The sequence below is a fragment of the Salminus brasiliensis genome, chromosome 1 (genome assembly GCF_030463535.1).
Source record: "Salminus brasiliensis chromosome 1, fSalBra1.hap2, whole genome shotgun sequence".
Lineage (NCBI taxonomy): Eukaryota > Metazoa > Chordata > Actinopteri > Characiformes > Bryconidae > Salminus > Salminus brasiliensis.
This window is the reverse complement of record NC_132878.1, coordinates 57,409,104-57,425,086: the sequence shown is the minus strand read 5'-3', so window position 1 is coordinate 57,425,086 and position 15,983 is coordinate 57,409,104. Positions and strand designations below refer to the sequence as shown.

General features: G+C 42.5%; 1 protein-coding gene across 20 annotated transcripts in view; it reads left to right on the top strand.

Moving 5' to 3' along the window:
- mark3b (MAP/microtubule affinity-regulating kinase 3b) overlaps positions 1-15,983 on the top strand; it is a 44,543-nt gene that overhangs the window by 16,226 nt on the left and 12,334 nt on the right. For 11 of the 20 annotated variants that reach the window (XM_072682897.1, XM_072683013.1, XM_072682905.1 and 8 more), the window contains exons 4-9: positions 7,202-7,250; positions 11,582-11,647; positions 11,800-11,870; positions 13,073-13,129; positions 14,375-14,611; positions 15,123-15,242. In XM_072682897.1, the coding sequence (XP_072538998.1) occupies positions 7,202-7,250; positions 11,582-11,647; positions 11,800-11,870; positions 13,073-13,129; positions 14,375-14,611; positions 15,123-15,242 (600 nt within the window). Of the gene's footprint in view, positions 1-7,201; positions 7,251-11,581; positions 11,648-11,799; positions 11,871-13,072; positions 13,130-14,374; positions 14,612-15,122; positions 15,264-15,983 lie in introns of all 20 variants that reach the window. The other 9 variants (XM_072682882.1, XM_072682889.1, XM_072682913.1 and 6 more) reach the window with 1 other exon arrangement.

Here is a 15,983-nt window from a genome sequence, read left to right as displayed (position 1 = left end):
TATGTGTACCTCTACAACCCTACTCAGTAACATTACAGAACAGTGTAAAGATTAATTCATTTGATCAATTAATCAGACTGAACAGGACTGCACCGTGCTCGCATTTTCAATAAAAAAAATATCTATGTAAAAACCCAAAAGTAGACCCAAAGGGTGAACAGGCCCTCCTTCCCGTATGAAGTATCGGGAGTTAAAAGCTGATTGGTGTAGCTTTAGCATGGTCTCATATGAAGGGGTACCTCTCAAACCTTCTTATTAGGAGGAAATCCTACTGCTATTACACCTAGTGGCTGTGGATTTACTTGGTTTGATCAATGTAAACATGGTTCCTAGAGTCTTTCAAATTGACTCAGCTTTTCATTGCCATTTTAAAATGTGCCAGTGCTGAGGTCTTTTATTATTTTCTTTTTTTATTATTATTATTATTTTTTTATTATTTTGCAGCCTTCATAAAAAATCTTTTTGTGTATTATGTAATTTTGTCCATTCTCATATTAACAAATGTTGCTGCATATGTGTGGCAGGCTTTAGGAGTATGCTGGCGTTTATTTATTTCTTTACGTGGGTGTGAGCATGTCTCACCACCTAACTGCATCTTCACTAGCTGCTTCCTGTTTGGGAGAGTGTGCTGAGAAAAGCGTAAGGGAGGAGAGTTTCCCCCACTTCACGACTTCGCAGCAGGGCTGCCAGTAGCCCGCTGAGATTCACAGAGAGCTGTGCGAGATTGGGAGTTCCACTGTGTGGGTGGGCCTAATCGCTCTACCTGCAGGAAATTAGTTTGCACTTTTAGCTGTCTTCGTTGTGGGCGTCACTGAGACACCACACACAAGATGTGCTGAATCACTTGCTGTCTTTGGCCCAAAGACGAGATGATCTTTTCTCACATTCGTTGTGTGCACAGAAGCATCCTCACACTTTATTAGGAACACCAATCGTTTAGCGGTGGTGTATCAATTCATGCGTATATGGCCAACAGCTTTAGAGTAATGTTCACATCAACTATTAGAATGAGTGATTTTGAGCACAGCATGATTGTTGGTGCCAGAAGTGCTGGTTTGAGCATCTGTAGATCTCTAGAGAATTTAAACAAAACAGTCTCTGAAGTTCACTCAGATTGATGTAATAAAGAAAAACATCCAGTAAGCAGCAGTTCTGCAGACAAAAATACCTGACAGAAAAGCTACAGTAACGCAAATGAGCAGAAAGCCATCTCAGAATGCCGTACATGTCAGACCTTGAGGTGGATGGGCTGCAATAGCTGAAGGCCCTGATCGGTTCCACCAAGAACAGAAAGCTGAGGTAGTTGAAAACTGAAAAATGGAGCCTGGTCCCATGAATCTCAATTTTGCTGAGAACGTGGTGCCAACAAATTAAATCCATGGACCCAGCCTGCCTTGTGTTTATGTCTAGGTTGTTGAATTAAAATTGGCAGAAAATGGTGGATCGCACAACGCAGGAAGAAGATGAATTAGTCAAATTCAGTCCTGCAACACATCTAGCCTGTAATATCTCACACATGCATTATTGAATGTCCTGTTGTTTGCTGTGGGTTTCCTCCTGTTTGGTAGTAGAGTGTTGGAGGGGGTTAGTGCTTGATATGGGGTCTTTTCTAAAAATTGTTTTGACTGGTTCCTGAGTTTTCAGTATCGGAAAGAATGTGGTATTCTTATCTCCAGTATGTAGTGTGGGAATGAGGTGCATAGAGCCTGAATTCAAACACAAGGGCTTGCTTAATACAGACATCTTACTGTTGTGTGGCCTGCAGACCACAGAAAACTCGCTCAGTTCACACAGAGTGCCCTGTGGTTTCTCATCGCTTTGCTGTTCTCATGACCGAGGTAAGCTTATTCTCTGATAATGATCACTTCAGAGCAGCACCCAGTGCCATCTAGGTCACCCTGCAGAGGCACGTCTGTGTGGGATGTGTTTGATTGACCCAGGTGGCTCCGGGTTCTGGGCGCCATGTTGGGGCATCTAGGCCATGACTGCATGCCAGTAACTCAGGGAGACTGTAAAAGTGCTGTCAGTCCGCAAAGCTAAGTAAATTATTTAGAAGTGCTTTATGTGGGGTTTATTCCCTCCTCCCTACAGGAATGGATAGGTGTAATCACAGTAAAACACAGACATGGCAAAATGCACAGGCCGAGATACATACACAAACATGAAACCCTTCTCTGACATCCTCCAGCCACAGAACAAGCATTTACATGTCTGTGAAAGCTCCTGCAAATGCTTACAGGTGTTCAGCAGACTAATTTAAATTTGTACAATGTGTCTACACACACATACCCTCGGCACAAGATACAGATGTTTCATGAAATCTTAATTCCATCCTAGGCATCTCTGCAAAGACGTGCACATTTTAAAGCATTGATTATAGAAATTGAAAGCTTTTGGATTTTTGAGTTTTAATTAATTATTTATCAATTTCTTAGTATCACAAGTCACACTGGCCACTGTTAGGTCTGTTGTGACATGCTCCCAGAGGACTGTGTTTGCAGGGAAAAGAAAACACTTTACTCTTTTCACCTGTTCTAGATTACCCACCCCATCCCACCTCCGGAGGTGTGTTTGGGGCTGTTCCTGGCTTCTAGGGAACCAGGCTTGGCACATCTGATCTTTGGCATGTCCAGAAGACATGCACACAGAGCGGCCCAAATGTGTAACCCTGTTAATCACGCCAGCTTACACTGGGCCGGTACAGGCAGACCCAGTCCCACAGGACCAGTGTGAACCTCTTGCTGTTCTTAGGATGTCCTGTTTGCAAGAAGGAGACACTAGCTTTCTAGTGCATCAGCAGATTGTAAAGACCTCTGGGTCATTTTGCTCTGTTTTTGCCTGACCCAACACATACGCTAACCCAAGCTACTCGTTTTTGTCTCGTGTTAGATCATCCTAAAGTTACTAATGTTTTAACTGAATGGTCAGATTGGTTAAGATTGTAAACATGTCCATAGAGGAGGTAAAGGCGAGGCTTAAAGTAAGTTGAGGTTGCCAGTTTCTTTGTGGGTTTAAGTAGAATGTGATTTTTGGTCACCTTTTGAAATGCAAAAAAAAAAAGAAAAGAAAAATGCATGGATATGCATTGCTGGTTTGTTGTGGGCATCTTTGTGGGCAGAGATTGATATGTGTGGGGAAACATCAAAAAACATGAAAGCTCTTAATCAGCAAGCGGTTGCTAATCTTTTTATCAGAGGCAGCGAAAAAAAAAAAGCTCTGTCCCACACCATCTCTTATTGTCTGACCCACGGATACATCGGACTTGGCGCAGTGTCAACACGTGGCCATGCACTGGAGTGTGCTATCTGTCAGTGCGTCGCTCTTATTGAAATCAATGGCAAACAGTTGCAATTACTTGTGATTCAAAAGTTTTATTTAAAAAAAAATGGTGACCTTATCATTGCAGATTTGACAGGCTGATCAGGCATTAATTGTAATTAGGACCTGTCCACTGAATCAGATTTCCAGAACTTTATCAATTATCTGACTCTTCAAACCTCATTCTAACACTCAGCCTTCACCGGCTCATCTAAGCAACTGTCTAAAGATCTGAAAATGAAAGTTATCGAGACCAACGAGGCAGGGGAAGACTATAAACCCAAGAAGAGTCATAAGAAGGAAACCTTACCTGTGACCTAATCACATCAACTCAAAAGATTAAAATCAGAGAAGCTAAAATCTAGAGAAGCTCGGGCTGCACAATATATCATTTCAGCATTGTTTTTGTGGTGAGTACATGTGCAATAATCACATGCAACGCCTAATACATTAAAAATGCTTTGATGCAAAAGATAAATTCACACTGTTCTCATTTATCATGGCACATCTACTAGAGGTTGATTAGATCTGCCCAATATTGTTTATTTTACTCCATTATTGAATACATACAGGGCATCATTAATATCATTATGTTGAATTGTTTTTTTTTTTTCCAGTACCCTGCGGCTCTAAGCCAATTGAGTTTTGGAAACAAGTGCAGTGGACCTATGAAGTCCATAATAAAACTCTCTTTGGTATATTTGGAGGGGAGAAAACAGCATTTTATGAAAAGAACACCTTGCCAACTGTGAAGCATAAGGCTGGGTCTACCATGGTTTGACTTGATGCCGTTAACTCATGGCTGTGGATCTTTTCATGAGATGCTAAATGCCATGTGATTGCTCTGCTTCTGTGTGGCCAGTAGCTCTTCACCTCAGAGTTGCACAATATGCATATTGCTCACGCTGCTGATGACTTATTGTGTCTGGCTTGTGGAGCACTGAAAACCAGCTGACGTCTGCCCTCAGCATCTTCTCTCCCTGCTGCGTCTGGACGTCTTCCGCTCGTTAGCATGGCACGCCTGTTTTTGTTGTTGTTGGTTTTTTAATTATTGTGTGGTGATTAGTGGCTTTAGGCAAATTCTCTGCTGCTCTTGTGCTCCACTCTCGCACATGGGCTCACAGTGCCTCTCTCTTCAAACCATGAGGTAATGTCACGCTCTTCAGCTTCAGTAATCTGCTTTCAGAGAGGGTTTTTTTTCTTTTCTTTTCTTTTCTTTTTCAGTCTTTCCTCTAATCGTGACCTATCTTTTACTGTGGAGCCAGATGTTGCGTGCACCGCTGTGTAATGTGGTTTTGTGTTTTTCAGTTAATGAACACAGCCGGTTAATGAATATCTGCCTTCCCACGTGTGCTCGCTGTGTGCCATTCACAAACCAGGCACAGCGCTCCCTCCTGCATCTGCACACAGCAGTCAGGAGTCAAAGCTCAGAAGGAGTCCAGAGTGTGAGCAAAACATGAGCAAGTCTCAATCACATTTGCCACATTTAGCTCCGCGGTGCACCTTCAGCCAGCGAAGGTCATCCACGAGGAGATTGTGTTACTGTTTTTCATGTTCAAAGTTACAGGCCGAGTATGTCGCTAAATTTAGCCTTTTACAGTCTCGGTAAGTGTGTGTGTGTTTGTGGATGACAGATGCCTCTCTCTGTGGAGCCGTGCTGTTGGGGGCAGGTCCTGTACCTCGACTCTGAGGGGCTGGGCATGCGGCCATAAGCGGCCACTTTGATGTCAGCTCAGGTCGTTTGCTGTTTGCTGCGTCTGACGGAAACCACATGTCACATGCACAAGTGTGTTTACTGTATACCACTATGTTGCTCCATGAATGACTGTCCCTTCTTAAACAGATCATTTTTTCAAATGTTTAATGGAAAACTAAATGGAGCTGTAATAGTTATAATAGTCTGTTTATGACTAGGGCTGCATGATTTTAGGGGTAAAAACTGACATTACATTTTTTTTCTATGAAATGTTGTAATATTCATAAATACAAGGATTTTCACCAGATCTTCGGTATGGTATGTACAATGAAGACTGTGCATCAAGTGCAAGACACCTGTTTTGGGGTTTTGTTCAGTTTGGTATAGCAGCTGGTGGATGATCCCTAGTTGTTTGCCATCCTTTCTTTTATTGTGCATAGTTTATTCATTTATTCCCTCCTTCTTTTTCATTCTGCCATTTGCCATAACAATCAGCATAATGCAGGGTTAGTTTATTGAGCTTTGATAAATTGTTAGGAATCCTAATCGCCGTATCGCTATGATGAAGTCAATCTAAAGAGACAATGGCTTTTTTTTTTATGTTTTTTTTTTGTTATGCTGAGACAGGCAAGTCCAAAGCCTCGCTGATGCAAAATGTGAAGAGTGGACTCTTTACAAAAGCATGAGCGGCAAAGAATAAGGCAGATAATAGAGGATTAAAAAAACAACCAAAGAGAAAATGGAGAAAGATTCATTAGTAAATGTATGGAGACAGAATCGTGATGAGAATCTCTACACTGTGATTGGTTGTGTTATGTCTGCGGTGAGCTGGCCTGATATGCCCTCCTCACTGAACCGTCTGTCTCGCCCTGACGACGTCTGTCTCTCCAGGGGATGCGAGTCATAAGATCTTCTGTACGGGGGGTTGGGGGATTTTAAGGTGTCGGCACACAGTAGCTTGGTCGTGATTTAACCACTCGGCTTTGTGCAGGAATGTATATCTACAGCTTAACTGCGCAAAGACGAAAAGAGTGTGTTAAAGCTGAGGGTGTCGTCAAGACCTTATTTACATGCAAATGTAGCAGGTTTGTTGGGGGTAGTTTTTGTCAGTGCACCAAAACTAATTTCTGCAAAAAGCCGTGCCCAAGAAACTGCAGTATCTATCCTTAAGTGTAGTTATGGATTTCAGACTTCCTGTTTAAAAGAATACTCAAGCAGTTTTGTATCTGATGTAGTTTGAGACTTTGTTGACATTTTATACTGTTCCCGGTATGGGTGGGTGAAATGGCATATATTTAATTTAAGTTTGTTATTTATTTAATTATTTAATAATGTATTTCAATTCAAATTTAACACCCCCCCCCCCAACACTCATATCACTTTGGACTGATATCTGTTGTTATTGTTATTGTTGTTCTTCTTCTAAATAACTGATTTATTGGTGGGTGAATGTGCTGTGATTTGGGTTCACTACAGTGTGTGTGTATTAGCATTAGTATTAGCTGTTCAGTGCTGGTTTAAAAACAAAGAAAGGCGAGCAGTTCTCCCGCTCGAGCGTTTCAGTGATGGGTTTTATAGAGTTATTATGGTCTGTTTTCATGTTCCGTTATTGTATTCACCTTCTGAGAATGTCTGCAATGCTGCTGGCTGGGAATAATGTTTGTGATAATGATATCTTGAGGACACCCGATGGCACTCTGAACACTGTGGTTAAAACAAAGACTCTGAAGTAAGTTGGGATTAAAATTTTGGTCCATTTAACTATGCCTGGATCGGCCCGATACTGATCCACTGGATCGGATCAGGACATTCCTAGTTGTGTGGGGGATGTGTAGGGGTGGGCAGTATGACTTTATTTTAGCATTCTTGTGACGAATCATGGTCATCATACTCTTTACTGAGCATATTGTGGACATTGGCAGTACTTAAAAATATTTTGTTAAAAAGAGTGAAATTAATGTGGAACCACTGCTGTTTAATTGGATTTAGTTCAGCACCGCATGTAAACTGTGAACATTTGCTAATGATTTTGTTGATTTTTTTTTAATTATTATTATTTGTTTGTTTTTTTTCTTTAAAGAAATCTTGAATCGTGGGTTTCTGCCATATTGTCCACCATTTTGACCCCATGAATAGTTACTTTGTTTATAAATTGATGTTCTAATCATTTCCTCCTTTCTTTTAAAGCTCTTCCGGGAAGTAAGAATAATGAAGATTCTAAACCATCCAAATATTGGTGAGTTCCCCAGAGCTCTGGGGAGTCCTTTTGTCATTTTGTTGTTGTTGTTGTTGTGGGATTAAGGCAATAGATGAGGGAGTGGTGAAGGACTGGCCTTCTGCCCCAGCAGGAGCCTCTCTATAAAGCCCTCTATAGGAATTCCCTCTGCTTTTCTCTGGAGTGTCACTAAACGCCCATTCGGCATTTCGTGCGGCTCCTCCCACCAACACAAAAGCTCTGCTGTGAGCCTCTTTGTGTGTGTCATTGTTGAGCCTCTATCATCTGACAGCCTGCACATGCTTCTACCCCTCCTGTCTCCCGCTTTGGTGGAGTTAGCTGTGTGTGCCCCTGACCCTTTACTCACCCTACTGCCCCACACTAGCCCCATCTGCCTCTCTCATACACACAGCTGAGCAGGTGTGTGTTTGAAGCAAAGGAGGAGGATCTGGGAGTAGAGATTTAATCAGGCCTGAAAGTTTTTGGCCCCAGTCTGAGCAAAAGCAACATATTTTGAATCTAAACCCTGAACCCTGTCCCGAACCCAGCCCAAACCCACCTGCCATCAGCTGGAGAGTGAATAAAATCACATTACTGATGATGGTGTCTGTTAAGTTAGCTCGTAGCGTAGTGACCGTGATACTTTAAAATTTCATTCACAACTCAGTACTCTCAAAGAACGTCCCAGAAGTGTGTAGGGTGAGTAAACTGTGTAATAAATGCTTGTGCAGACCTTGTGGACCTTTGAATAACAAGTAGTCCAGTCTAGTTGGATTCTGACAAACGATTTGGGATCTGAGACCCTGTTTAGAGCTGCATTCCACCGTGTTCAACCCGCTTTGTGTTCATGGTAATCATTTGTGTGTGATTTCAATAAGAATCTCTTACCATCTGTGGACCTTCAGTATGTGTACCGTTTCAGAAAGGCCTGTGTTCACTTCATGTTCTTCTAATGTGCGTCTCCATGTGTGTCAGAACAGCATGAATGAGCAAACGCAAGAGTGTGTGCGTGAGTGACGCATCTTTGCCACTCTGAGTAGGTGAAGTGTTTAGACTGAGGAGGAGGGATTCTAATCGCTAACACTCCTCAGCCTCAGCCCACTCACATCCTAACTGTTCTACCCTATTCACATCCCTCCTCCATCTAGCCTCGCTAGCCTCAGTCTGTCTTGTTCTCTCCTGTTCTGTCTGTCTGGTGTAAGAATAGCTTATAGACAAAAATGACATTAGCATGATTTTCAGCTTCCCCCCCAAGAGAGGTTAGTCAACCAGAATGAAATCAGTGTTCATACCACACTGTGGTTGTGAAAATTTGAGCTGCAGGAAAAACACTGGTGCCGCACATTGCTGAATTGATTGAACCGATTCAGAGAACAGTTGTAATTCATTTTTCAATTCAGGTCAGTATACCAAGTCATCCCCACAATATGGGCAGTTATAAGTAGGGCTGCGACGATAATCATATTACCGCAATCCCACAGTTATGTGATGCCCACCACAGTGTTGAGCTCATTACCATCATCACCATAGTTATCCTTTCTGTTCTGTGTCTTATCTAGTACACGGCCAAAATAGCTCATTCATTCATTAGCATTTAAGGTGGGAGCTTTAGGAGCTCACCGACTGGTGATGTCACACTCTGAAAACAGGTGGGGGAAAAACAGGCCCACTGTAGTTGCGAGTTTAGTGGCACACAGTGTTTAATTAAAGTGAGAGAAAGCCAACCTGGATAAATCAGTCTACAGGATGTGCTTCAAAACAGTGGAAAACCCTCCTGAGGCCATTCACTCGACTTTGTGTGGTCAGATATGAGGCTTTATCATTTTAACATGTCATCTGAGCCTCAGTTAGCTAAAACACTGGACTTGTAGCCGGTCAGCTAGGCTTAGATAGGTCAGCCAGACTTGAGCATGCTATCATGCTACTAACTAAGCAAATGTGTCTGTGACCTGAGGACCATCAGTGCTACCAGCACAGCTTGCACTACTTTCCGGCCCCGGTAATACCGTACACTGTGATAATATTTCATGCTGGGTCTTAAGATCTCAGTCTCTTCTCAGTTTGTATGAAAGGCTGCCTTCCATTTATTCACTAAGAAGTAGCTACTGGGCTTGCTTTGTTGCTTGGATCCATGGAGCTAAGTTTACCTATTATTACTCTTTACATTTAGCTTTCTAATATGGCCCATGTCTGACAAACGCCTGTAGAAACGTTTGTGCATAAAAAAAAAAAAAACTGTACACACACAAAAGAATAGCCTGCTCATCCAACAAAAGTAGCTGTCCTCTGGGTTTCGCTAAGAATAAAACGCACCTTTCACGTGACCTCAGAAACAGCAGGAGAGCGAACTGCTATACCAGACTACAAACAGGACAAACAGTAGACGCTCAAACCAACACAGTTTACGTAAAATAGGTGAACTGAATGAATTGCTTCTGTTGGTCTAAATGTGGAGGTCAGTGAAGCGAGGAGGGGGCACTCGGTTTCTTTTGTTTACTTTTCATTTTCTTTCACATGCTAAGAATAAGTACTTTAGCATAGGAAAGCAAAATCAGTGCCCAAAACATTAACATACAAGTTACCGAAATAAATGATTTGAACCATCATATGTAGCGCCGTTGGATCATTTGCTTTAAGTAATTTATCTCAAAATATTCTTGAAGATAAGCTTTTTTTTATTATCAATAGCGGTAAATTAATTTGATTAGACATGGATATGTTTAGTTGCTTGTTTTGCTCATCCTTTAAAACAACAAACTCATAACTATACTAACAGGCATTTTCATGCTTTCCACCAGCGTGAAATATTGTTGAAGACTGAATTAACACGAGTTAACAAAAGTGTGAATTCCGATATGACTGTATGTAATGCGTATAGCATGCCAATTCATTCTGAACTGCGGAGAGTGAGAAACAAAGGTTCACACACTGAAGGTAAAAGTGCCTCAAATATGATCTTTCTCTTAATATGTGATACTGATTTGGTCTCGGTGTGTGCTCTGAGTGTGAACAGCAAAGAGCATACTGAATCTCTACAGTTTCAGTTACGATTTTGGACCTCAGTCCAGTATGCTGATTCAGTATGCTCTTTGCTGTTCACACTCAGAGCACACACCGAGACCAAATCAGTATCACATATTAAGAGAAAGATCATATTTGAGGCACTTTTACCTTCAGTGTGTGAACCTTTGTTTCTCACTCTCCGCAGTTCAGAATGAATTGGCATGCTATACGTATTTGGTTACTTGAAATTAGGTCAGTAATTGCATAACTTTGAGAACTATATTGGCTCTCTGAAATGGTGTGATTAAGGACACACACACACGCACACACAAGTGACTTCTGTTGCATGGGTGCTTTTTCAGATAAGAGTGTGGTTAACAGTGCCAGGAACCACATGAGTAACTGTGTGTGGGATTGCTTTGAAGCTTTTATGTCTTAGCCCTTGGCTCTGTCGAAGCTATTTTGATTGAAAAACCTGCCTGGGTCAGTCAGCTACTCAGAAGTGTGAAAATGATGAGGTTAATTAGATTCTTGGTTGAGCCGATCACTGGTCATCCAGCTCAACATTATTTCAGAATATGTTTAGGCCAACACTCTGGGATTCGTTTGATTGTATGAAATGGTGCCGAGGTCACGAACCTAGTAATGCTAGCTTCTGATCTCACTCTCAGTCTGGTCTGTTTAAAACGCATGCCTTTAGCATCAGCTGCTCTGGCCTGAGGGACTCTCTCCTTTGGCATCTGTGGGGTTATTGTGTCTAGTCACACGCCACCTCTTTCCTAGTGATGACCCACTTTCTTTTTTTTTTTTTTTTTTTTTTTTTGGTCTTTTTCTCTTAAAGGGAAAAGCCTCAGTAGGTTGGCATGGATTTGGTGTTGTTGCTGATTTTAAACAGGAAGCAGTGCTGAGCTCAGGATATCTCAAATGCAGACAGCGGCGTAGCAGCTCATAATGAGGTGGTAGAGTTGCAGTTTAGCTGGAAGCATTGTCCGTCTTACAGGTCACAGAGGTGTTTTCCATTACCTGCTTGACAAAAGAAAAATTAACCTACTTATTGTTGGCAAAAAGCTGCATGTCTATGATCACAGTGCCTGTGTACATGACTTTCCCATCATTTTCACACTTAGAGCTGTCCTAAGAGCCAAACCAGAGTACTTTTCTCTACCCAGTAGAAAACATTATCTAATTGATTACTCATTTTGTTAGCGTTAAACAAGTTTTGATGATTGTCCTTCAACGATTCCACAGGAATCAGGACTGCCCAATACTGAAGTTAATGATGGCAGCATTGTAGCTGCAGTTCTGTTTATAATATCTTTCTCTCTCTGTTCCCCTCTCTCTCCCTCCAGTAAAGCTGTTTGAGGTCATAGAAACAGAGAAAACCCTTTATCTGGTGATGGAATATGCCAGTGGAGGTGAGTAGATATGTTTCGTCATTACTGAGTCCATTAGTAGTAGCAACTGACAAGATTTTATGGCTATGATTGTTATTTTAAGATGCTCAGACATTTGAGAATCCACTGTGTACGTGACTACTGTGTGTTGTAATTTATGATCTTCTTGGCAGGGGAGGTGTTTGACTACCTCGTAGCACATGGCCGAATGAAGGAGAAGGAGGCCAGGGCTAAATTTAGACAGGTATAGTACCGCATTGTGCTCAAGCCTGTAATACAGCAGTTCTGTTCAGTTTCAAAGGCAATATACATTTTGCCCGTATTGGTGGGGAACAGAGCTAGCTCATGGTCTGTGCCCTCTGGTCCAGTAGACCGATATAGTGGACCAACAGACACAGCCATTCGGATGCAGTGACAGAGCTGGGGTCTCCCCAACCCCTCCCCTTCCTCACAGTCTCTGACTCTCATCCTCCTCTGCTGTGGCTACTTCTGCTGCTGCGGAGACGGCTAATCTGGGTCAGACGAAAGCGCCGGTCGCACATTTCAGCATCCTGAGAAAACATCCAGATCCTTCTGCTGTCAGACAAAGGAAATCAGGAAGGGTGTATGTATGTCACAGGCCTGTAATACTGGGAGTTTTAAAGTCATGGTTGTGGATTTCAAGAAAACAGTATGGCTTCTCCAGCACTGAATTTTAAATAGAAAAGACAGGTCCACAAAACCAATGCATATACAGGCAATGCAAAAGGTTGGGAAACCCTGGTCATTTTTTTGCAGAATTTCAGAGGAAACCCTTTCCAGTGTCCTCACCACAGCCACAGTCAGCATTTGTGTTGGACACAGATGGAAGGTGGACAAAAATTTAATTTAGTTAAGTACCAGCAAATTTTGGAAGCAAATATCACACCATCTGTAAAAAGGTGAAGATGAAAAGAGAATGGCTTATACAGCAGAACAGTAATCCTAAACACACCTTATAATCCACAACAGACTACCTCAAGAGGTGCAAGCTGGAGGTTTTGCTAACCTGAATATCATAGAAAATGGATAGGTCTCAAAAGAGCAGTGCATACAAGACAGCCCAAGAATCTCACCGAACTTGAAGGCTTTTGCAAGGCCTCGTCTATTTAAAATCTTTTTTGTTTAATTTTAACAATCGCAGCAGTGAGGTCCACTTGCTCCTGAGTGCTAGCATGCAAGCATAACACCCTGTGCGGCTCCATCCGGCTCACTCTAGGCCACGTTGCAGCGCCAACAGTGCACATGCCCCATGCCCAATCAATGTGTTTCTGGGAAAAACGTGGCCGCGGTAGTCGATGTGGCTAATTGGCTTTCACACCCGACTCAACATCTAGGTTCTGTTCGTCATTCATTTTGTCCTGGTTCTCTCTACCTTGGCCTGCTAAAACATGCTGTTTTTCTGCTCTCTCCCCTGTCTGTTTTTAGATTGTATCAGCTGTACAGTACTGCCATCAAAAACACATCGTGCACAGAGACCTCAAGGTAAGATTTTGCCAGTTTGCCTCACTCTTCTCAACCTTCTCATAAACTTAATTAGTTGAGCAGGGATCCCAGGGTTTTTTAAATAGCTTATAAATGGGAAAACAAACCCTAATGGGTTGGTTGCCACACTTTCCCATAAATAAATAAAGAAATAAAGAAATAAGTAGTTAGCACTTGAGGTTTGATGACACCAGAATGCAGGGATTTGAAGCCACGTGGCTGGGCAATTTACTGAGTGTCCCCATTCAGCTCTGTTGTGTAACGTAGGGCACACTAAGTTATGTGTGCAAATTTTGCTTCATATTGGTAGAAAAACATTTGCTAGAGGCTGGTGTAAGCATCGTTGCAGACAGGGGTTCAGCTGGGCTGACCAGCACACCACACTATACCAATAACAGTCCTTGGGCAAGACTCCTGCATTCACTGGCTTCTGTAACATGATTAATTTAGTAGTTAGGTAGTATGATTAAAAATGTAAGCGACTCTAAATAAGAGCCTCTGCGACATGCTGTGAATGTCTTGTAGAATTTTGAGGGTGCTGTTGCTATACTTGTTAATACTGGTTTTATTCTAATTGACATATTCTAACCAATGATTAAACTTATTAAGCAGAGTTGATTCAATATTAGTCAGAAGTTGTATTGCATGTAAATTCAGATCATTTTTTCAAACACAGTGATTGCAGGTTATGGAGCCTGACACAGAATGTATTGTGTTTCACAACTTGCATGGCTTCCCCAAGTTGATCACTGTGTAATCACACTTGAAGGATGTTTCAAATTGGTGAATTAGGTATGACACCTGCTTCAGAACATGCAGATGGGTTTCATGTTGGCCAGAATTTCAGAGTGTCTGAAGCCTCTCGCACAAATATGATTTAGAATCTAGCAGTTTAGCACGACCAAGGGCCTTGTCAAACGCCATCTGATTCTCAGTCTGAGTCTGATGCATGCCCTGGGCAGTGCTTCTAAAATGATGCATGAGATTAGGCCCACATGTCTGGGGAGCCAGGTGGAAACACTAACACCCTCCCCCCTTTATTTGTTGTCATTTTGTTACATGATGCATACATGATGCTTTGTCTCCTTTTCTCTCTGACGTCTGAGAGGCTTCGCCTCTGTTTAGATACACGTTAGGCTATTAACTCTCTTCTGCCTCTGACAGTGTGGCATCTTAGCAGTTTAAGCACACACATTGCAGCAGGACACGTCTCATCCTCATAAATGTTTCCTCTCCCACTTCTAGGCAGAGAACCTGCTGCTAGATGCAGATATGAACATCAAGATAGCGGATTTTGGCTTCAGTAACGAATTCACGTTGGGCAACAAGTTGGACACATTCTGTGGCAGTCCGCCATACGCCGCTCCCGAGCTCTTCCAGGGCAAGAAATACGACGGACCGGAAGTGGACGTCTGGAGCTTGGGAGTTATCCTCTACACGCTGGTCAGCGGATCGTTGCCTTTTGACGGCCAGAACTTAAAGGTCAGCATGCCCTTCTTTGAGAGGTCACTAATCCTCAGACCTGGTCCTGCAAAGCAGGGGAGACCATCTTTCTCCACCACAAGAAGGACATGTCCAATACTACTACTTGTATATGTATCCATGTGTGCACAAGCTTAAAATAGGACCCTACAGTCTCTAATTCCAATATTGCGCAAGTAGTAGTAGTAGTTCAGTCTTCCCATATGTATCAGCAAAAAATAAACTGTGCATACCTAATTGCAGTTTGTTTATTGGTTGCTTGCTGTAATGCCACTGTTTTAGCTGCATATTGTCACAGTCACACAAAGTTTGTGTCTCCAAAACGGCAACTTTTCAGGAGAAGGAAAAAAAAATCTTTTAATAGAAGTCAAAAGACTTTATTCCAGGTCATTTTGGAGCATTTCCCAGTGGAGTATTGGTCCCTTCATCATCAAATTGTTAAAAAAAAAAATAGAACAACCAGATTTGATGTGTACATGCTGATTGATGCCACCTCTGTGTTCTGCTACAGGAGTTGCGGGAGCGTGTGTTAAGGGGGAAGTACCGTATCCCCTTTTACATGTCCACAGACTGCGAAAACCTCCTTAAGCGCTTCCTGGTGCTCAACCCAGCCAAGCGGGGCACACTTGAGGTGAGAGAAGACGGCGAAAATGTAAATATGCTCAGTTTTACTACAACCCACCCATAAACCACCATTTCCCCAGTCCTTCACACTGCCATCCACTTCCTAAACACCCCTCTCACCTCCACCTCCTTTCTGTCACATGACTTGTACCGAACATGACACTGGCAGCTTGCTCATAAACACTTGTCGTCTTGGTTCACTTTAACCAGCACACACTCTCCCTGAATCAGAGCTCCGGCACCAGAGGCAGTGGATAGTGTAAGTCAGCGATGGGGTCAGGTGAAACGGCTGGTGTCCTGCAGGCTGAGTCACCTGACCCTTCCGTAGTCTTAAGTGCGGATTCATGCCGGTGGGCATGCCGCCATGTGGAAACACTGCACCGCTCTTAACAAAACATCTTTTTAGCTCCTGAATAATGGAAGAGCGCCACTGTGCCTTGCTAAACCTAGTGTTTGAGGGGCTTACATGAGTGCTTTGTTATCCCCCCCTTCATTGCAGAATTGTGCCGCTGGCTTTTCACCATGATGATAAAACCATATAACAGTATATTAAACAACACAAAACATGAAAGGAACCATGAGCAGCAGAGACATGCTCATTGTGTTTAGTGGAAGAGATTAATGAAGATGTGTGTATACTACTGACAAATCAGCCATCACCACCACTAGCATGTATATATCCTGAAGCATGTTTGTATTTGTAAAGCAAAATGTAGCTTTCTGTCATTGGTGCAGAGCGCAGCCTCTG